The sequence below is a fragment of the Balaenoptera musculus genome, chromosome 2 (genome assembly GCF_009873245.2).
Source record: "Balaenoptera musculus isolate JJ_BM4_2016_0621 chromosome 2, mBalMus1.pri.v3, whole genome shotgun sequence".
Classification (NCBI taxonomy): Eukaryota; Metazoa; Chordata; class Mammalia; order Artiodactyla; family Balaenopteridae; genus Balaenoptera; species Balaenoptera musculus.
The window spans coordinates 112,213,498-112,236,008 of record NC_045786.1 but is presented as its reverse complement, the minus strand read 5'-3'; the positions used below and the strand labels follow the sequence as shown (position 1 = coordinate 112,236,008).

Genomic DNA, 22,511 nt, shown 5'->3' with positions numbered 1-22,511 from the left:
TACATATTTTAACATGTTAAACACAACTAAAAGTAAGCTGTCATTTTGTTGGTTGTCCATTTCCTAAGGCCTTTGTCCTAGGAAAATTATAACTTACTATAGATAAAATAGGTTGAATTGCTGCAAAGGAAGAGAACCAGTACACTTATACAGCTCTGTAACTAGGACTGTTGTTAATTTTAGACTGCCTGTATTAATTTTAAGTTTGTTTGGCTTTGTATGTAAAATGAAAATTGAAAAAGTTTTAGGTCTAGTATTTCCCTATTGAGGAAGAATATAATGTCTGTCATTTTGACTAGATTCATGGCCTGGTAGGAATAACTGATGCATATATGTAACATTTAGTCAGATAACTTCTCCTGTGTGATAGTGTTTATGCTTTAAAATGCCATGAAATTGTCAATGACTGTAATCAGACATAATCCCAGAGCCGCCTTTTTCCTTTAGTAAAGGACAGCACTTCTGTTCTCTAAGGTTCATTTTTTTCAGCTTGTGAACTTTGGGGAGGGAATCATATAGTGGAAAGTTAAGGAACCACAGAACCAGGTTAGCCCAGTGATTTTCCAGCTCTAATCCATGGAGCTCTACAAATTGTACGGGGATTCCTCTGTGCTACTGCAGCAGAGTTGGAAAAATGAATGGGCAGGATTGTCATCTCTATTCCCTACTTTAATAAGGGCATCTTTTATCTCTTTTATATTGTACTTCCAAGAAATACTTGAAGAATTTGAAAACTGCTGATCTAGACTTACCCCTGTAAGAAAAATGAAGCCAATTAAGTGACTGGTCTAAAGCCTACGTAACTAGGAACTAGGGATTGGCAGAGTTAAGACTAGAATATACATTATCTGACGCTTAGTCTGAAGCTGTGTCTGCTGTACTTTGGTATAACAGAAGGGCTTTTTATCAGCTTAAAGTTTTTTCATAGGTGACATTTTAATTTTATTATCTATGTAAGGAATAATTATATATCCTAATGGTTTAAATACATTTGTGCCAGTAGGTTTGCTCTTTAGTCCTATTTGTAGGCTAAGCAGTGTTTTCAAAGCTAAAGGAATTTACTTAGAAAATACAGGGATATCTTCCTATTGTTTCATGGATCGGCAAGTTTTCAAAATAAAAACAAGCAATTTAAATGAAGAGGATAAATCTCTGGTTAAGTGACAGCAGTACTGTCTTTAAGTTCTTTTAGCTCTTTTTCTGCGCTGGTTTTGTGATGATTACAACTTATACTTTGTTATGATTCAATCTTAAAATATTTATAAAAGATTTGGGTATCTTCAAACAGATTCTGATTTTCAAAGTAGACTTTTCTAAAGTTATGTTGAGCAAGGAGATTTGTTTTTCATTCTAAAGTGTATTTTACCTTTTTTTTTTTTTTGGAATGTGTATATGCATCTTGTTGGTAACTTGGAAATTGTCTTCTCTCTGTTAAGTAAGGGAAAAATTAGTGTGTAGTGCATGTCCTAGGATTTATAGTTTTAGTTGGATGCTAGGCAGAATGTGAAGGATGCTTCTTGTACCTAGTGTTGGTTCTTTTGAGGTTCCTGAATGTTAAGCTGTTTGCTGTTTCTTTCATCATTTTAAAAGGGTATTATTCCCAAATATTCAAGCTTTGATTTGCACTAGAATGAAGTATTTATTTCCTTAAAGATTTAACGGAGGCTTTGGATGAAGATGCAGACCCCACAAAATCTGCACTGTCTGCAGTTGCAACTTTGGCAGCTGCATGGCCGCAGTTGCACCAGGGTATGTGTAGGTTTTATTTTTTGTTTGCTTTTTTATTTTTATAAAGGTATATTTTACATTGCTGAGGACTTATTGTTTATATTCTAAATGACTATATCATTTTTAACAACTATAGGCTGCAGTTTGAAAAGCTTGGATCTTGATAGCTGCACACTTTCTGAAATCCTCAGACTACACATCTTAGCTTCAGGTGCTGATGTAACATCAGCAAATGCAAAGTACAGGTATCAAAAACGAGGAGGATTTGATGCTACAGATGATGCCTGTATGGAGCTTCGTTTGAGCAACCCCAGTCTAGTGAAGAAACTGTCAAGCACTTCAGTGTATGATTTGACACCAGGTAAACTTTGCAAGTTAGAATTTGTATAATCTGCCTACTTCCTACCCTCTTATCCTCTTACGCCCAGAAAACTTGGTAGCTGATGAGAAAATTTTAGGTGATATTCAGTTTTAAAAGAGAAGGAGAGGGATTTGCCTGGTGACACAGTGGTTAAGAATCCACCTGCCAATGCAGGGGACACGGGTTCGAGCCCTGATCCGGGAAGATCCCACATGCTGCGGAGCAACTAAGCCCGTGCGCCACAACTACTGAGCCCACGTGCCACAGCTACTGAAGCCTGCACGCCTAGAGCCCATGCTCCACAACAAGAGAAGCCACCCCAATGAGAAGCCCACGCACCGCAACGAAAAGTAGCTTCCCCTCGCCGCAACTAGAGAAAGCCCGCGCACAGCAACGAAGACCCAACACAGCCAAAAATAAATAGATAAATTTATTTTAAAAAAAAAAAGAGAGAGAAAGCAGTCTTTAAAAAAAAATTGTTGGAATACAGTGATGTAAATTAACTACTGTTGTTATTCATATTAGCTTTAATTATTTATGATTTTTTTCTTTTTCTATTTGGATTTTCTATTACTTTAAAAATTTATGGGGACTTCCCTGGCAGTCCAGTGGTTAGGGCTCCGTGCTTCCACTGCGGGGGGCGTGGGTTCAATCCCTGGTTGGGGACTAGGATCCCACATGCTGCGTGGTGAGGCCAAAAAAAAAAAAACCAAACAAATTGTGGTTAGTTTACTACATCTACTAAGTTTAGAAGGATAAGTGAGAAGTAGCTAGCTTTCACTTTTACTTATTAGTATATCAGAAATTTAAGCTGTAGCTGCAAAATTCTAATATTCATTTGAGTGTTTGTGCCTCAATTTTACATATGAGGCACAACATGTAAAAATAAGATGAAGTTATTTTTCCCTTTTTCTAAATAAAAAATTATAATGTACAAATATATAGAATTGAATTTAATATGCTTAATAGAACATATAATAAGGGTACCTAATTCCTAAGATTCATATAGTTAAAAAAATTTTTTTTATTGAGATATAGTTGATCTAACATATAATTTTTATAATTTATAGTAGTGTTTTTATGCAGTCTTTTCAGAGTAGCAATTTGCATATTGCCTTTTTTTGTTTTTAATTCATGTGGTTATAACTTAGTTTTGATTTGAACTTCATACATGAGCCTGAAAATTAAAACTTGAAAATTCATTCTTTGCAATTAGAAAATTTTTCATGTCTGTTTAATTAGTATATAAGGTAGTCATTAGTATTTGAAATGCCTTGTCTATCACATAACTGTTAATTGGATTCAAAGTTGCTTTTTTTCCATACATGCCATTGGCATGTTTGACCTTAAGAAACTTTTCCCTGGTCTTTATTAAACATTTTCACATTGAGCCACAAATTAAAATTTTTCTTGTCATTGATAATCCAGAAGTTATTTACCAATTTTTGACAGGAGAAAAAATGAAGATACTTCATGCTCTCTGTGGGAAACTACTGACCCTAGTTTCTACTAGGGATTTCATTGAAGATTATGTCGACATATTACGGCAGGCAAAGCAGGAGTTTCGGGAGTTAAAAGCAGAACAACATCGAAAAGAGAGGGAAGAAGCAGCTGCTAGGTAAGAAATAATTATAGTCAGTTGTGCTAATGAAAGCTGTTTATTTCTTTACATCTGAAACCATGTTGGGCTGCAGTGTGGCATTGGCTCACACTGAGAGGTTATGAATAGGTTAACTACTTTATGGTTTTGTGATAACATTTGGAGCATTTTCTATAATTTTATGATTAAAGGCAAGATACTAAAAGTTAAAAGTATCAGATAGACTATAATATTTTATTTTAACTTTCAGAATTCGTAAAAGGAAAGAAGAAAAACTTAAGGAGCAAGAACAAAAAATGAAGGAGAAACAAGAAAAACTAAAGGAAGATGAGCAAAGAAATTCAGTTGCAGATATATCTGTTGGGTATGGTTTGAATTACACTGCTTATCTGGATCACATAAAGAATAAAAATCAGCACCTTAAACTCTAAAATGCTTTCAGAAGTTTTAGAAAACATATGATAGTGTCAGCAAGCCTATGAAATTTACATACAGACAGTCCTCAGATATACATGTGTTATGTTTAAAAAGGAAAAAAAAAAGCACTTCTAGGGAATCTAGAACTCATTTTCTCATAGAATTAATATTATAAATTATAATTTCCCAGAAAACTTTCAATAGGCTATTGTTAACCAGTTTCTAGCATTACTAGTAGGATCTCTCCTCTCCACCATCATCATCACAGTTGTACACTGTGTTTACAGAGCTCCTTCAAGCCTTTTGAGGAATAGAGATGAGATTGGAGCTTCTGGTAGAAGGTGTAGGGAGAGGATGTCAGCATCTTAAATAATTTAGTGACTGCCTAAGTATTTCATTGCATTTCAGCATATTAGGGATGAAGATTGGCTGTGAAGACAAGCCGGAATTTTTCCCATACTATAGATGGCAAATCATATTCAAATTTAGCAGAAATAATCATTTTTAAATAAAATCTGCCAAGGAAGTTCTAAAAATCTCAGTATTCCAAATCTAGTGTATTGACTTTTGATTATACTTTGATGTAAAAATACCTATTACGTCTTAAGATCATAGGTCACAAACTTGCATCAGTTGTATTTTATATGGCCATCAGTAATACTTTAAGGAATTTATTTGGATACCTTAAGAAAGTTAATAGATATGACACCTAAAATACAAGCAACCAAAGAAAAAATAGATAGACTTCACCAAATTTGAAAACTTTTGTGCTTCAAAGAACACTATCAAGAAAGTAAAAAAAAAGCAACCCAGAGAATGGGACAAAATTTTTGCAAATCATATATCTGATGATGGTCTGACGTCCAGAATATATAAAGAACTCATACAACTCGACAGTAAAAAGACAGCCCAATTTAAAAAATGGGCAAAGGATTTTAATGGACATTTCTCCAAAGAAGATATACATGAAGCTCATAAAAAGATGCTCAACATCATTAGTCATTAGGGAAACATATCAAAACTGCAATGGGATACTACTTCACGCCTACTAAGATGGCTATAATTCAACTGAGGGACAGTAACATATGTTGGTGAGAATATGAAAGAATTAGAACTCTCATACATTGCTCACAGGGATGTGTAAAATGGTGTGGCTGCTTTGGATAAGTTTGGCAGTTCATCAAACAATTTAAACCATATGTTACCATGTGACCAGCAGTTCCACTCCTAGGTATATACCCAAGAGAATTAAGAACATACATTCACTTAAAAATGTATACACGAAAGTTCATAGCAGCGTTATTCTTAATAGCCAAAAAATGGTAACAACCCAAATGTCTATCAGTTGATGAAAAGATAAACAAAATGATATATTCCTTCTGTGGTATATCCATATAGCAGAATGTTATTCAGCAATAAAAGGAATGGAATTCTGATACATGCTACAACATGGATGAAAATATTATGCTAAGTGAAAGAAGCTAGTCAGTCACAAAAGGCCATGTATTATATGATTCCATTTATAGGAAAAGTCCAGAATAGGCAAATCCATAGCAGAAAGTAGATGAGTGGTTACCAGGGGCATTGGGGGAAGAGGAAATGAAAATGGCTATGTGATTTTTCTTTTGGGATGGTGAAAATGTTCTGGAATTAGATAGAGGCAATGATTGTATAACTTTGTTAATATTACTAAAAACCACTGAATTGTACACTTTAAAATGGTGATTTTTACGGTATGTGAATTATCTCTCATTTTTTTTACGTTTTGTAAACTTTTTCCAATTATATTGAGATGTAATTGACATAAAATATTGTATTCATTTAAGGTGTACAAAACAATGATTTGATAAATGCATATATTGTGAAATGATTACCATAGTTTCATTAATATTCATCACCTCACATAGTTACAAATTTTTTTTCCTTGTGATATCTCAAATTATTAAAAAGGGAAAATAGGCATGTTACAGATCCCACCACTTCATATTTTTTGTACTCATCTAGCCTCACGTATTTACATTATCTCTCTGGTTCCTGAATACATTTGAGTTTACAAAACTGTCTTTGAATGTAGAACATAAATGGTAGAATTAACTCAGGTTTCATACAACTTTAGTTTTGATTTGGACAATATAGTGGATTAGATAAAACATCCATATTGTGTTCATTCTTCCTACTTATTATATCTGAAGTTTGTCTGCTTTCCTCCTCCACTGTTTGTCTGTTTATCTCCTTTATACTCTGAGCCACCATCACCTCCCAGCCAGCTACCTGGACTATTACAGTGACCTCTTTACTGGTCTCCCCTCATCTACTTTCTCTCTCAGATGATTTTCCACATAGCAGCAAAAGTGCCTTCTAATCATGTCATTTCCCTTTTCTAAACTCGTCCACGTTTTTCCCATTGCTTTTTTTTTTTTTTTTTCCCCCATTGCTTTTTGAATGATGCCTTACAAGGCCCAGTATGACCTAGCCCTGCTTTTTCTCATTCATATCTTGAATTACTTCTTTTTTGTTTACACCTTCTCAAAATTATAAGCTCCTTCCTTTTCCTTTGAGCTCAGTGCCTTAGCATGTTGTCCCCTCTGCTAGAAATGAAGATTTCTTCTTACTTGCCGCCTTACCCCTCCCCAGTCTCCATAGTCTCGCAGTTTATATGTCACTTCTTTAATAAGCAAGCCTCTCTTGATCCCTGAGACTAGATTTGGTTCTCCTGGAAATGCTTTCATAGCATTTTGAACTTCTCCTTTTTTAGTATTTATTACATATTTTAATTTTACAATGATTTATATAATTATCTGTTTCCTCTGCAAGACTGTAAACTCTGTGTTATCTCGTTCACTACTTCCTAAGCATAATGCCTGGCACTTCATACACAGGCAATAAATATTTCATGAATGGAATTATATATTCATTAATGAATATAATTTTTGTTTTCATCCTTAAGGGAAGAAGAAAGGGAAGATTTTGATACTAGCACTGAGAGCAAAGAAATAGAGCAAAAGGAACAAGATCAAGACACAGTTACTGAGGATGAAGATGACCCAGGATCACATAAAAGAAGCAGAAGGGGTAATACAGAATTTCTTAAGGGCATTCTTGCTTGTTTTTAATTGATAAGGCATTTTATTAATTCACTATTCTGAAATATATATTAGATTGCTTCCATTTGAGATTCCAAGGTGTGTTTGTTGAGTTTTCATATTTACTACTTTATATTGACCAAATAGAAATTTTTATTCTATAACATACTCATTCTACATGCATTGAATGCCTCTTAGTTGCTAGAGGTACAAGAGATCAGTAATGCTTGTAATTGGTGTCATATTGCTGGGAATGGACATCTCTGCTGCCGTAAAATAATTTCATAAATTGCTGGATCAAAGGAAATACATTTTTTTGAAAGCTTGGTACAAATTACTTCTGAGGATCTCTAACCATCTTCATTTGATAACTATTAAGGAGATCCTTAAGTTTATTCTGTGCCTCTAATTTGGATGGTATCTTTTTTTTTTTTTTTGCTTTATTTTCTAAATGGTTATTGTAAGTAGACAGAAGATCTCTTGTATCATGGAGGCTGTACTGTCTGATTACAATGCAGTTGATTTAGAAATCCAAAGCAAATAAACCTCATATTATTAGAGTTTAAAACAAACTTCCAAGTAATGGGTCAAAGGAGAAACCCTAATGGAAATTAGAAAATATTTAAAACCAATTAATACTGCATATTAACCCTTGTTGGATACAGTCCCTCTATTTAAAGGAAAATTTATATAGCTTTAATGCAAATTAGGAAAGAAGAAAGGCAAATTGAGCTAGGCATTCATTTAAGAAGTTAGAGGTAGAAACTGGAATAATCTCCCCAAATATAAGGCAACAGTAGATATGAGTAGAAATTAATAGAAGATAAAACTGCAGTAGAGAAGAACAACAAAGCCAAAAGTTTGTTCTTTGAAAAAGACACAAACTGGATAAACCTTTGTTGAAATTGATTTGGGGGAGGTGGTCACAATAAAAAATTAGGACTAAAAATGGAAGCAACATAACTACAGATGGAGCAGAAATTTAATGATAAGGGGATAACATAACAATTTTATAGAAGTAAATTTGAAAATAGAGGCCAAAAAGGAGCAAAATCCTAGAAAAGTGCAAATTATAAAAATGGATTGAAGAAAAAATTAAAAATGTGAATCATCCTAAACCATTAAACATCTTGAATTCGTATTAAAAGCCTTCCTATAAGGAAAACATCAGTCCTAGGCAACTTTATGGTGAATTCTGCCAAATTTTAAAGAAGCAGATAATTCCAATCTTACACAAACTCAGGCAAAAGAAATAGAAAGAAGAAACACTCCCCAACCATTTAAGCAATATGACAATGACTGAAACAAGAGAGAAGTCTAATTCTTCAACACAGCATAAAAGTCCAGGCAGGTCACCAGGAATCCAGGCTCCTTCTGTCTTCTTGGTACTGTCATCCTTAGGGTTTTGCTGCCATCCTCATGTTCCAAAATGATTTATCACCTTGTCTCCATTCTATCTAGTTGGAAGAGGGAAAGAAGAAAAAGAGGCATAACCCAGAGGTTACATATAATGCTTCTGCTCCCACCTCTTTGACCAGTAGTTTCTAATGTAGCCATGTTTACTAGGGAAAGAGGGTCTGGGAAATGTTGTCCTTCTTTTGGATTGCTAGGTGCCTAATAATTAAGGGTTCTGTTACCTTAAAGCAAAGGTTAGTAAACTATAGCCCATTGGCCAAATCTGCCCTGCCCCCTGTTTTAATATTACCCATGAGCTAAAAAGAGTTTTTACAGTTTTAAATAGTTGAAAAAATTTTATGAAGAATGATATTTTGTGACGTGAAAATTACATGAAATTCAGACTCAGTGACCATAAATAAAGTTTTATTGAATATAGCCATGCTCATTCATTTGCATATTGTCTATAGCTGCTTTCATGCTACAGTGGCAGAGTTGAGTAGCTGTGACAAAAACCATATGACCCACACAGCCTAAAATATTTACTAGCTAGCCCTTTACAAAAGTAGTTTGCTAACTCCTGCCTTAGAGGAAGGACTGAATGTATGTTGCAAAATAACTAACAGACTGTGCCCACACTCTCCAGTATGGAGATGGAAGATTTTTGTGTGTCCCTTCATATTTAAGTGTGCCAGTTTCTTATTAACATAGTATATTAGTCTATTCATGCTACCATAACAAAATATTACAGACTGGGTGGCTTAAACAACAAATTTATTTCATCACAGTTCTGGAGGCTGGAAGTACAAGATCAAGGTGCCAGCAGGGTTGATTTCTGGTGAGGCCTCTCTCAGCTGGTGATAGCACCTTCTCACTGTGTCCTCACATGACCTTTCCTCTGTGCCCACAAGTGGAGAGGGAGCTCTGGTCTCTCTTCCTTAAAGACACCAGTCCTGTCGGATTAGGGCCCTGCCCTTATGATCTCATTTAACCTTAATCACCTCGTTAAAGGCCCTGTCTCCAAATTCAGTCACACTGGGGTTTAGAACTTCAACCTATGAATTGGGGGTATGGGGGGTGGCGCATACAGTTTAGTCCAAAACGTATAGTAACTTGGGGTAGCTTGTATCGTATTTTTCTAATGAAAATTTAAAGTATGATGATGGTGATCAAAGGTTGTTTCGATTATAGGGAGAAGGGGACAAAATGGATTTAAAGAATGTACAAGGCAAGAAGAGGTCAACTGTGTAACAAGAGAGCCTCTTACTGCTGATGAGGAAGAAGCTTTAAAACAGGAACACCAGCGAAAAGAGAAAGAGCTCTTAGAAAAAATCCAAAGTGCCATAGCATGTACCAATATCTTTCCCTTGGGCCGCGACCGCATGTATAGGCGGTATTGGATTTTCCCTTCTATTCCTGGATTGTTTATTGAAGAGGATTATTCTGGTCTCACTGAAGACATGCTGTTGCCGAGGCCTTCATCATTTCAGGATAATGTACAGTCTCAAGATCCTCAGGTATCCACTAAAACTGGAGATTCTTTGATGTCTGAATCTACCTCCAGCATTGACCAAGGTCCGTGTGATGATTCTGTGCAGCTGCCAAAACCAGTGCATAAGCCAAATCGGTGGTGCTTTTACAGTTCTTGTGAACAGCTGGACCAGCTTATTGAAGCTCTTAATTCTAGAGGACATAGAGAAAGTGCCTTAAAAGAAACTTTGTTGCAAGAGAAACGCAGAATATATGCACAGCTAGCCCGTTTTTCTGAAGAGAAATTTCATTTTTCAGGTAAATTTTCAATGGAACCTATTTCCTTTATTTTTCTTTCCCAATAATCTCTGGCTCAGGATTAAACATTTTTCAAACTATTAGAGCTGTGTTTAAAACAACTTCTCTTTCATTTGGACTATGCTCTCAGTTCCTAAGTTAGGGAAAGTTTGCCAGTTAGAGAAATAAGGTTTTCTAGATTCCACTGGCTTCCGTTTGGATTATGAGAAACACAGCTGACAACGTGAGCAGTTACGTACTCTTCCTGATCTCATTCCTTGACCAGTAGATTGAACACCTGAGGCACTAAGGTTACCATCGGTTTTTGAGATCTAATAGTGAGTGAGGTCACTCACTGAAGGTTCTGGCTGAGGGTCCAGGGACAGGTTCCATTAGTGATCACGCCTTTGGAGATGGGCTGCAAGGACAGATCAGGTAGCAGGATTTCTAATTTGATGGCTGGTCTATTGATGACAGATAAGAGAACGCAGTAAGGCATTTTTAGGTGTACATTTTAGCAGTAAGGCATTTTTAGGTGAAATTTTCTAGGTAGAGAACTCTTAAATTTAGGGTCATATTATTACCATGACTACTTTAATTCTCTTCAGTATTAAAAACTGTTGATCACAATTCTTTAACAGCTTTAAAGCTGAGATTTTAATTCATAACACTGTACAATTCACCCATTTAAAGTGTACAATTCAGTGGTTTTTTTGTATATTCTTAGATATGTGCAACCATCACACAGTCAATTTTAGAACATTTTCATCATCTCAGAAAGAAATCCCATACCCTTTAGCTGCCACCCCCGTAGACCTAAGCAACCACAAATCTATTTTCTGTCACTGTAAATTTCCTTGTTTGAATATTTTATGTGACTGGTGTCATATAGTATATGGTCTTTTGTGATTGACTTTCATTTAGCCTAATGTTTTCAAGGTTCATTTAAGTTGTACTTCATTCCTTTTTATGGCCAATTAATGTTCATTGTATACTACATTTTATTCATCCATATGTTAGTTGATGGACATTTCTGTTGTTTCCACCTCTTGGCTGTTACGGATAATGCTGCTATAAACATTTGTGTACAAATTTTTGCTGACACATGTTTTCATTTCTCTTGGGTATATACCTAAGAGTGAAATTACTGGATCGTATGGTAATTCTGTTTAATCATTTGAGGAACTTCCAGACTGTTTCCTAAAGTGGCTCACCATTTTATATTGAGGGTTAAAATTTCTCCATGTCCCTGTCAACACTTGTTATTATCTGACTTTTTGATTCTAGCCATTCTAGAGGTGTGAAGTGGTATCTCATTGTGGTTTTGATGTGTATTTCCCAAATGACTAATGATCTTGAGCATCTTCTCATGGTCTTATTGGCCATTTGTATATCTTCCTTAAAGAAAAGTGTGTTCAGGGGAATTCCCTGGCGGTCCAGTGGTTAGGACTCAGAGCTTTCGCTGTTGTGGGCCCCTGGTTGGCAAACTAAGATCCCGCGAGCCTCGCAACAGAGCCAAAAAAAAAGAAAGAAAGAAAAGTGTGTTCAGATCCTTTGCTCATTTTTTAGTTCTATTATTTGTCTTTTTATTGAGTTGTAAGAGTTCTTTACATATTCTAGATACAAATCACTTATCAGATAAATGATGTGCAAACATTTTCTCCTTTTTTTTTTTTCCCCCCACACTTGAGGATTTACTGAGTGTTTTTATATCCATTGTCTCACAATCATACAGTCAGATGAGTAACTGTATTTTTTAATGAGAAAATAATAATGAAGATATTTGATAACTATTTCAGACAAACCTCAAACTGATAGCAAACCTACATATAGTCGGGGAAGATCTTCCAATGCATATGATCCATCTCAGATGTCTGCAGAAAGGCAGCTTGAGTTGAGGCTGAGAGATTTTCTTTTGGATATTGAAGACAGAATTTACCAAGGAACATTAGGAGCAATCAAGGTTTGTACCTGTTCCCATTTTAAATTTGCCTAATTACCAGAATTTTGGCCATATTTGTTAATTTATTTGATATAGTCAAGGCATGTGTGTTCTGAATAAATACCAGGAAGTGATATATTTTTTATGAAAACTAACTTTATTCCCCTGTATCAAATTGTTTATATATAGATAGAAATCTTTCTTAAATATGCTATATGACTATCTGCTTTCTTAAACAGAATTTAATGAACATAATTGACCTTTTTTAATATTAACTTTTGGTGTTTAAAAAGTATCTGTTTTATGGCATTTTCATCCGAGATGTTGAAATGTGTAAGGATATTTTCTTCTTCCTTGACTAGCTCCTGCCTCCTCTGCTGAGTCTGGTTTGTTTATTGGTTTCTTTGTTACCTTTTTAAAATCTGTAAGTAATTCATGCTTGGTATGTGTGTTCTGTTCATTCCTTTGCTATCATCTGTCACTTTTTTGCTACTGTCAGGTGACCAATCTTAGAATTGTTTATGATTTCACTGTATAGAGAGTAAGGTATTAAAGCTTCCATCTATGAATGATATGAATTCCATTTTGGCCACTTAGTAACCTTATTTTTAGATCCCTTTTTGATTCACAATCTGTTCTAGAATATTCATGACTTTTTCATATGTACATTGAACCTCATATTTCTTAGGAACAGTATATGTCATTTTTCAGGGTTAGTAAATTTGGGTTTTGTTACAGGTTACAGACCGAAACGTCTGGAGATCAGCATTAGAAAGTGGGCGGTATGAGCTGTTAAATGAGGAGAACAAGGAAAATGGTATAATTAAAACTGTGAATGAAGATGTAGAGGAGATGGAAATTGATGAGCAAGCAAAGGTCATAGTAAAAGACAGGTACAAAAAGGATTTTCTAAAGTAATCATCACTTTTCCTTGCCATTTTATACTTTTTTTTTTAAAGTAAATGTTTCTTTTTCTTCAAAAAATTGTTTTAAAATCTTATTGTGAGGACCTTAATATTTGTAACCACTGAAGATCCTTGTTATATGTGGCTGTAGATATGACAGATTTAAACTGGGAGTATTTTTCAAGTATTCCTTACTTGCCTATTCTTTATTTTGTGGATTCGTTTGAAGACTTGCTCTTAACAAAACTTTATGTGTGGTGCTATGGGGAATAAGATAATCCCTGTGCTCACTGTTCAATGTTTTAATTGTAGACTTTTGGGCATAAAAACAGAATCTCCAAGTACTGTCTCAACTAATGCAAGTACACCGCAGTCAGTAAGCAACGTGGTTCATTATCTTGCAATGGCACTCTTTCAAATAGAGCAGGGCATTGAGCGGCGTTTTCTCAAAGCGCCACTTGGTAAGTATCTGTTTTTAATTCAAAATATTAGTTATATTTTAAATGCTCTTGAATTGCCCTTTAGTTGATAGAACTTTATTGGCTGACAATAAAATTGATTGACTAATTTGAAAATTTTAAGATTGCATTTTCATTTTAAAATGTGAGTTCTTTCAGGTGAGATTTATTTTTTTAATAATACTTAAATACTTAAAAAAAAAATTTTTTTCTAGGTATTCATTCATTTTAATGAATGTCTATTTAACTATTTCTGTCAATCTCTTCTTTTATGAACTTGTCTTCTGAAGAAAGATTACCGAATCCTGTGACTAGCCTGAATAATCAAAGACTATACATAAATTCGTTGTTGTTGTTATTTAAAACAGAACCTCAAGGAAGCTACTTAAATGTCCCCCATTAGGGGTATGGTTTAATAATGTGGTCACTCACCTGAGCACTGTGTACGAAGTACCAGATCAGAAATACCAGGTGTTAAAGGGTACACAGATGAGGAAATGCTCTATAATTTGTGGTTAGGATGACAGAAATAATTCTATCAGGAATGTGTTTCAGCAATTGTGAAATTAATGTGCTTTTAGGGACTAATCTAGGAACATACTCATTACGTCTTTAGGAAAATATATGTGTCAAGTTCCAAATCAGTTTTCATGTCATAACTGCCTCTACTTCCCTGTGGTCTTTCTGAAAAATGGAATTAATTTATAATTCATCATATTGAGATAGTTTGTATCTCAATAGTGGGGTACTAGAAGAAACAATTTTTTTAAACCATATCTTTTTGGTCTCGTATTGAGAGAGCAACTTGAGGAGACGAAAATCCTTTAAAAATGATTTGAATGTTACTTTGTTGAGTAGTAAGAACAAAGCTTTCATAAATAGATGGTGCTATCAGAGCAATTTTGGCACGTCAATATATTTGTAAAATGTTATTTTTAAATTGAAGGATTTGTGGCTAGTATCTCATTGTTCTAATAAACCTATCCATATTTTTATATTTTTTATAAATTGATAATTCCACCATGAGCCTAATAACTCACTTTTCACATCAAAAGTAGCACTTGTAAGAAATAAAATACATATGACCATAAAGATATTCAAGTTTGTATTTGTTGAATCACTGCTATTTTGTCTTCAGTATTTCTTAATATTTTCTGTGTTCAAATCAAATTACGTGTACAAGGTATCTCTGTATTGTTTCTTACAAACACATGTGAATTTACAATTACTTCAATTAGAAGTTATTTGTAAGTCATAGAGCTCTTATAAATGTAAGATGTTATTACTACTCATTAATTCTGTGATTCCTAAAGGGGTGAGGGATAAAATGCAATTCTGCTGATTTTTCCACTTCTGAAATTGCCATAAATTAAAGTTATTTATAAGTTTGGGGGGGGGGTCAAATTAATTATTTAGTGTGTTTGTATTTTCTTCAGTACATTTTATTAAATATTTACACAAAGGGAAAAAGTTAACACTGAGAGATGTTGCAACTTACATCTCCTAGGTTATGTAAGAGCAGAGAACTATAGTGTTCCTTATGCTTGTTTGTATACAGCAGCATTAGAACATTCATTTCATCCTGAGACATAGAAACAATTTTAATTGGGGATCTTAAAAAAATAAATGAAATAAGACAAGTTCAACTTACCTTACTTACTTTGTAAATGTTGGTCAGAGTCAGATGTTGATCATTTGTAATATGGATGTTACCATCTACCATTGCTGCCTCAAAGTTAATAGAAGAACTGGTGTCTGTAACTCTTTGTTTAAGCCTTTGAACGGTCTGTTTTGAATGAGACCACAGAAAATGGAGGTACCTCTAGAGTTTTAAGATAGTCTAAATATTTGGAGCAAGGTAATCAAGAATATCCTTAATCCAGAAGAGAAAAGGGGGTTCCACTTCATGAATGTTTGAGATAGAATATTTATTAAAATCCTCCATTCTCCTGATAATTTTTCAACGTAGCAAATTAACTATAGTAGGAATTTTCCCAGTTTAGCTTCAGAAATTATTTGTTTCTTGAGGAACCAAGTAAGAAATAAAATTTCTACTTATGTTCCACCTTCTCTAGTATGTCCCTCTTACGCTAGTGATCAATCGCATTGATAAAACTAGGCTTTTTTAACTTGGGGAACATAATCATATTTCAATTAATGATTTTAGGTAACATGTGAGAATTGTTTAAGTTGATAATTTAATCATTTATAAAGTCATCCATATGGTTAAACCCTTAAGCTATGGGGAAAAAAATTGTCAAACTAACTTTATCAATTTGAAATTAGGTAACACAGAAATTAATAAAGATCAAAAGGGAGATAGAAAAAAAAAAAGACAAGAAAGAGGAAGATCAATCTAGTGTGACAGATGGTAAATTTTTAACTTTTTAAAGAATTCTGTATTTTTAAAGAACTATGATGTTACTTTCTTTACTGCTGAATACTGGTTTACACATTTAGCTTTTGAAGGAAAAACCTTGGATTTGGTTTTTTGGAAGAGAATGGCATTGGGGGGGTAATATCATCTTCCTAACATTTTTCTTTCTACATTTCATACCTCAGCTAATCAAACTCTTTTAAGCTGGTATATAAAAAATTGACATCGTTGAACCTTAGTATACTTAGTTATTAGTTAAAAGCATTAACAGCTATGGAATGTATATTTACTTATTCTACATATAGTATTTATTCACAGCATTTTTTTTTCCTTTACTAGCATAGGGAGAATTATGGAGTAGGAGATGTTATTGTTTTATCTCCTAGAGAAGCTTACATGGCATGGTGACATGGATTAATGTATAGTGGCAGTTAACAGTATAAAATCTTCCAGTGTGATATTTGATCATATGAATCTACCATTACTTTATATTAGTAAAATATTTTTATAAATTTATTTATTTATTTATTTATGGCTGCATTGGGTCTTCATTGCTACACGCGGGCTTTCTGTAGTTGCGGCGAGCGGGGGCTACTCTTCATTGCAGTGCGCAGGCTTCTCATTGCAGTGGCTTCTCTTGTTGCCGAGCACGGGCTCTAGGTGCGCGGGCTTCAGGAGTTGTGGCTCACAGGCTCTAGAGCACAGGCTCAGTAGTTGTGGTGCACGGGCTTAGTTGCTCCGCGGCATGTGGGATCTTCCCAGACCAGGGATCAAACCAGTGTCCCCTGCATTGGCAGGCGGATTGTGAACCACTGTGTCACCAGGGAAGTCCCTAGTAAAAAACTTTTAATTAGCAATATCTTGAGGAGTTTATCTGTGCTAGCATAATGGAAAATAAAACAAGACATTTCTGCCCTTGAGAGCTGTATAATCTGGAGAAGCAAAGTTTAAGATGAAAAAACAATTAACAGAAAAATGGAATCAATTTTATATACTGTTTTTTATCCTTATTTAAGTACTTATATGAAAATAGAAAAATGTGGACATCCATTTATATCGTATATTTAGAATATTTAAAATGGATAGGAGTAGGTGGGATAAAAATTGGTCCTTGAACTACCACTGGTTTAATTTTCTTAAAGCACCTTTTTGATCAAAACCCATAGTGTTTCACCAGCCTTTGAGTTAAGAACCATTCAAACTGACTTTCTAGGTTCCAAAAGTTCTCCATAATTTTTCTTCCATTGTTCCACATTGGCCTCTGCAACCTTATTTCTTGCCATTACCAATAAGAATGCTCTCTGATTTATACAGAAAGATTTCTTCAAGATCTTTGAACTAGCAATTCTTGTTGCCTTCTTCCTTGGAGGTCCCACTCAGGCCAGAACTTTTCATGAAGACTTATATTAGAAAATCAAGATAAATAGAAAGCTCAAAATGAGAGGGTGGAAATAAATCAAGTGGACTGTATTATTGCATTTATATCCCTCTTTGCTGGTATTTCTCTTTAGCTTTGTCTAAAGAGTCATTTGACCCATCCATTTTTTTTCCCTCTCTCGTTGAGTTATAAATCTCAATTATCTTTAGAGGTCCAGATGCTTTTTCAAACAGCTTGGTCATTTACTCATACTTTCAAATGTTTATTTCTTAAGATATATTAAACATAGTTGTTTTTCTTTACAAGTTTGGGGGGGTCTTTTGTTTGTTTGTTTGTTTGTTTGTTTTGGCTGCGTCAGGTCTTAGCTGTGGCACGCAGGATCTTTGCTGAGGCGTGCAGGATCTTTCATCGTGTCGCTCAGGCTTCCCTCTAGTTGTGGCGTGCGGATTCTCTCTTGTTGAGGCGCATGGGCTTAGTTGCATGTGGGATCTTAGTTCCCCGACCAGGGATCATACCCGAGTCCCCTACATTGGAAGGCGGATTGTTTACCACTGGACCACCAGGGATGTCCCAAACATAGTTATTTTGTATTGTGTCTAATTCTGCGTCTCTTGTCTTTATGGGTCAGATTCTGCAGGCTCTTGCTTAAAATGTTTCCACATGTGCCTTGTGGGTTTTGACTATTAACTCTCATTCCTCAGAACTTAATCTATGGAAATTTCTTCAGAGAGCATTTGCAAAGATTTGCCCTTGTTTCTGCCATTTACCTGAGGTCACTATGAATCCTGGACCACTTTAAAATCTTAGTTTGTGTTTTTTCAGGTTTTAAACCTGTTCAAGGCTTTGCTTGTAGTTACATAGTAGTAGACTTACTTCCCCTTTCCACCCAACACCAAGGTCCAGATGAGCCGATTTACTTGCTACCTCTTTCTTTGTAGCAGCTGTGTCCACCCTGATGCTTTCAGGTGTAGCCTTTGGGGGTCCTAACTTTTAAGAGAGGACTCACCACATTGAGTGGGCCCTGGGTTTCATGTCCTGTCTCTCCCTCCCTGCCCAACAGTCAGACAGAAGTTCGAGATCCACTAGTGTTTGGCAGGTCTGTTGCTTTATGACTTCAACTCATTGTGTATATCTTCACCCTCCCAGCTATATTAAAATTTTCTTAAAGTCAGGGGCCATAGAATAGATTTGTTTCATATCTTTTAAAGTACTGCGTATTGGAGGAACAGTATGATGGAGGAATAATGATAACAACAATAGCATTTACTCCATGACAGACAGTTTACATGTCTTATATGTATTATCTCATTTAATCTTCCCAACAGCCCTCAGAGGCATAAACTAACCACATACTACTGCTGAGGCACCTGAGGCACAGAGGGGTTGAGGAACTTGCCCAGGCTCACATAGGGGAGCTAGTACTCAACCTCAAGACAGACTGACTCCATAGCCTACATTCTCTTAATTATTATGACACGGCACATGAGGTTTTATTTGAGGATAATAGTAGAAAATATGGTGTGATAGGACCAAACTGTGTGTGGAGTCATGTATCTTGCAGAATTTTGACATGATGTGGTAGGCCCTTTATAATTAAGTGTAATGTCTTAGGAAAACTAAGGTAGTTGCAGTATTGAAGATCAATCGAAGGTGGATATCACAGGCCAATGTACAATGAGAGACTGCCTAGATTAATGGCATCCAATTAAATGACTCTTATTTTTTTTTTTTTTTTTGGTGGTGGTTTTTATTTTATTTTTGTTAACATCATTATTGGAGTATAATTGCTTTACAATGGTGTGTTAGTTTCTGCTTTATAGCAAAGTGAATCAGCTATACATATACATATATCCCCATATCTCCTCCCTCTTGTGTCTCCCTTCCACCCTCCCTATCCCACCCCTCTAGGTGGTCACAAAGCACCAAGCTGATCTCCCTGTGCTATGCGGCTGCTTCCCGCTAGCTATCTATTTTACATTTGGTAGTATATATAAGTCCATGCCACTCTCTCACTTCGTCCCAGCTTACCCTTCCCCCTCCCCATATCCTCAAGTCCATTCTCTAGTAGGTCTGTGTCTTTATTCCCATCTTGCCACTAGGTTCTTCATGACCTTTTTTTTTTTTTCCTTAGATTCCATATATATGTGTTAGCATACGGTGTTTGTTTTTCTCTTTCTGACTTACTTCACTCTGTATGACAGACTCTAGGTCCATCCACCTCACTACAAATAACTCAATTTCGTTTCTTTTTATGGCTGAGTAATATTCCATTGCCTATATGTGCCACATCGTCCTTATCCATTCATCTGTCAGTGGACACTTAGGTTGCTTCCATGTCCTGGCTATTGTAAATACAGCTGCAATGAACACTGTGGTACAAGACTCTTTTTGAATTATGGTTTTCTCAGGGTATATGCCCAGTAGTAGGATTGCTGGGTAATATGGTAGTTCTATTTTTAGTTTTTTAAGGAACCTCCATACTGTTCTCCATAGTGGTTGTATCAATTTACATTCCCACCAACAGTGTAAGAGGGTTCCCTTTTCTCCACACCCTCTCCAGCATTTATTGTTTCTAGAGTTTTTGATGATGGCCATTCTGACTGGTGTGAGGAGATACCTCATTGTAGTTTTGATTTGCATTTCTCTAATGATTAGTAACGTTGAGCATTCTTTCATGTGTTTGTTGGCAATCTGTACATCTTCTTTGGAGAAATGTCTATTTAGGTCTTCTGCCCATTTTTGGATTGGGTTGTTTGTTTTTTTGATATTGAGCTGCATGAGCTGCTTGTAAATTTTGGACATTAATCCTTTGTCAGTTGCTTCATTTGAAAATATTTTCTCCCATTCTGAGGGTTGTCTTTTCATCTTGTTTATGGTTTCCTTTGCTGTGCAAAAGCTTTTAAGTTTCATTAGGTCCCATTTGTTTATTTTTGTTTTTATTTCCATTTCTCTAGGAGGTGGGTCAAAAAGGATATTGCTGTTATTTATGTCATAGCGTGTTCTGCCTATGTTTTCCTCTAAGAGTTTTATAGTGTCTGGCCTTACATTTAGATCTTTAATCCATTTTGAGTTTACGTTTGTGTATGGTGTTACGGAGTGTTCTAATTTCATTGTTTTACATGTACCTGTCCAGTTTTCCCAGCACCACTTATTGAAGAGGCTGTCTTCTCTCCATTGTATATTCTTGCTTCCTTTATCAAAAATAAGGTGACCATATGTGCATGGGTTTCTCTCTGGGCTTTCTATCCTGTTCCATTGATCTATATTTCTGTTTTTGTGCCAGTACTATACTGTCTTGATTACTATAGCTTTGTAGTATAGTCTGAAGTCTGGGAGCCTGATTCCTCCAGCTCCGTTTTTCTTTCTCAAGATTGCTTTGGCTATTCGGGGTCTTTTGTGTTTCCATACAAATTGTGAAAATTTTTGTTCTAGTTCTGTGACAAATGCCATTGGTAGTTTGATAGGGACTGCATTGAATCTGTAGATTGCTTTGGGTAGAATAGTCATTTTCACAATGTTGATTCTTCCAATCCAAGAACATGGTATATCTCTCCATCTGTTTGTATCATCTTTAATTTCTTTCATCAGTGTCTTACAGTTTTCTGAGTACAAGTCTTTCTCCTCCTTAGGTAGGTTTATTCCTAGGTTTTTTATTCTTTTTGTTGAAGTGGTAAATGGGAGTGTTTCCTTAATTTCTCTTTCAGATTTTTCATCATTAGTGTATAGGAATGCAAGAGATTTCTGTGTATTAATTTTGTATCCTGCTACTTTACCAACTGCATTGATTAGCTCTAGTAGTTTTCTGGTAGCATCTTTAGGATTCTCTATGTATAGTATCATGTCATCTGCAAACAGTGACCATTTTACTTATTCTTTTCCGATTTGGATTCCTTTTATTTCTTTTTCTTCTCTGATTGCTGTGGCTAAAACTTCCAAAACTGTGTTGAATAATAGTGGTGAGACTGGGCGACCTTGTCTTGTTCCTGATCTTAGTGGAAATGGTTTCGGCTTTTCACCATTGAAAACAATGTTGGCTGTGGGTTTGTTAAATATGGCCTTTATATGTTGAGGTAACTTTCCTCTATGCTTACTTTCTGGAGGATTTTTATCATAAATGGGTGGTGAATTTTGTCAAAAGCTTTTTCTGCATCTATTGAGATGATCATATGGTTTTTCTCCTTCAATTTGTTAGTATGTTAATCAATATGTTGATTGTTTTGCATATATTGAAGAATCCTTGCATTCCTGGGATAAACCCCACTTGGTCATGGTGTATGATCCTTTTAATGTGCTGTTGGATTCTGTTTGCTAGTATTTTGTTGAGGATTTTTGCATCTATGTTCATCAGTGATATTGGCCTGTAGTTTCCTTTCTCTGTGACATCTTTGTCTGGTTTTGGTATCAGGGTGATGGTGGCCTCGTAGAATGAGTTTGGGAGGGTTCCTCCCTCTGCTATACTTTGGAAGAGTTTGAGAAGGATAGGTGTTAGCTCTTCTCTAAAGGTTTGATAGAATTCACCTGTGAAGCCATCTGGTCCTGGGTTTCTGTTTGTTGGAAGATTTTTAATCACAGTCTCAATTTCAGTGCTTGTGATTGGTCTGTTTATATTTTTATTTCTTCCTGGTTCAGTCTCAGAAGGTTGTGTTTTTCTAAGAATTTGTCCATTTCTTCCAGGTTGTCCATTTTATTGGCATATAGTTGCTTGTAGTAATCCCTCATGATCCTTTGTATTTCCGCAGTGTCAGTTGTTACTTCTCCTTTTTCATTTCTAATTCTATTGATTTGAGTCTTCTCCCTTTTTTTCTTGATGAGTCTGGCTAGTGTTTTATCAATTTTGTTTATCTTCTCAAAGACCCAGCGTTTAGTTTTATTGATCTTTGCTCTCGTTTCCTTCATTTCTTTTTCATTTATTTCTGATCTTTATGATTTCTTTCCTTCTGCTAACTTTGGGGGTTTTTTCTTCTTTCTCTAATTGCTTTAGGTGTAAGGTTAGGTTGTTTATTTGATATGTTGCTTGTTTCTTGAGGTAGGCTTGTATTGATGTAAACTTCCCTCTTAGAACTGCTTTTGCTGCATCCCATAGGTTTTGGGTCGTCGTGT

The 22,511-nt window shown here is 35.4% G+C and overlaps 1 protein-coding gene across 2 annotated transcripts in view; it reads left to right on the top strand.

Annotated features, from left to right (window-relative positions):
* The window catches only part of BAZ1A (bromodomain adjacent to zinc finger domain 1A), a 92,253-nt gene that overhangs the window by 56,956 nt on the left and 12,786 nt on the right, over positions 1–22,511 (top strand). For both annotated transcript variants that reach the window (XM_036842338.1, XM_036842337.1), the window contains exons 13-21: positions 1,654–1,749; positions 1,865–2,089; positions 3,542–3,707; positions 3,940–4,053; positions 7,054–7,178; positions 9,776–10,372; positions 12,151–12,314; positions 13,032–13,186; positions 13,511–13,659. In XM_036842338.1, the coding sequence (XP_036698233.1) occupies positions 1,654–1,749; positions 1,865–2,089; positions 3,542–3,707; positions 3,940–4,053; positions 7,054–7,178; positions 9,776–10,372; positions 12,151–12,314; positions 13,032–13,186; positions 13,511–13,659 (1,791 nt within the window). The remainder of the gene's footprint in view (positions 1–1,653; positions 1,750–1,864; positions 2,090–3,541; positions 3,708–3,939; positions 4,054–7,053; positions 7,179–9,775; positions 10,373–12,150; positions 12,315–13,031; positions 13,187–13,510; positions 13,660–22,511) is intronic.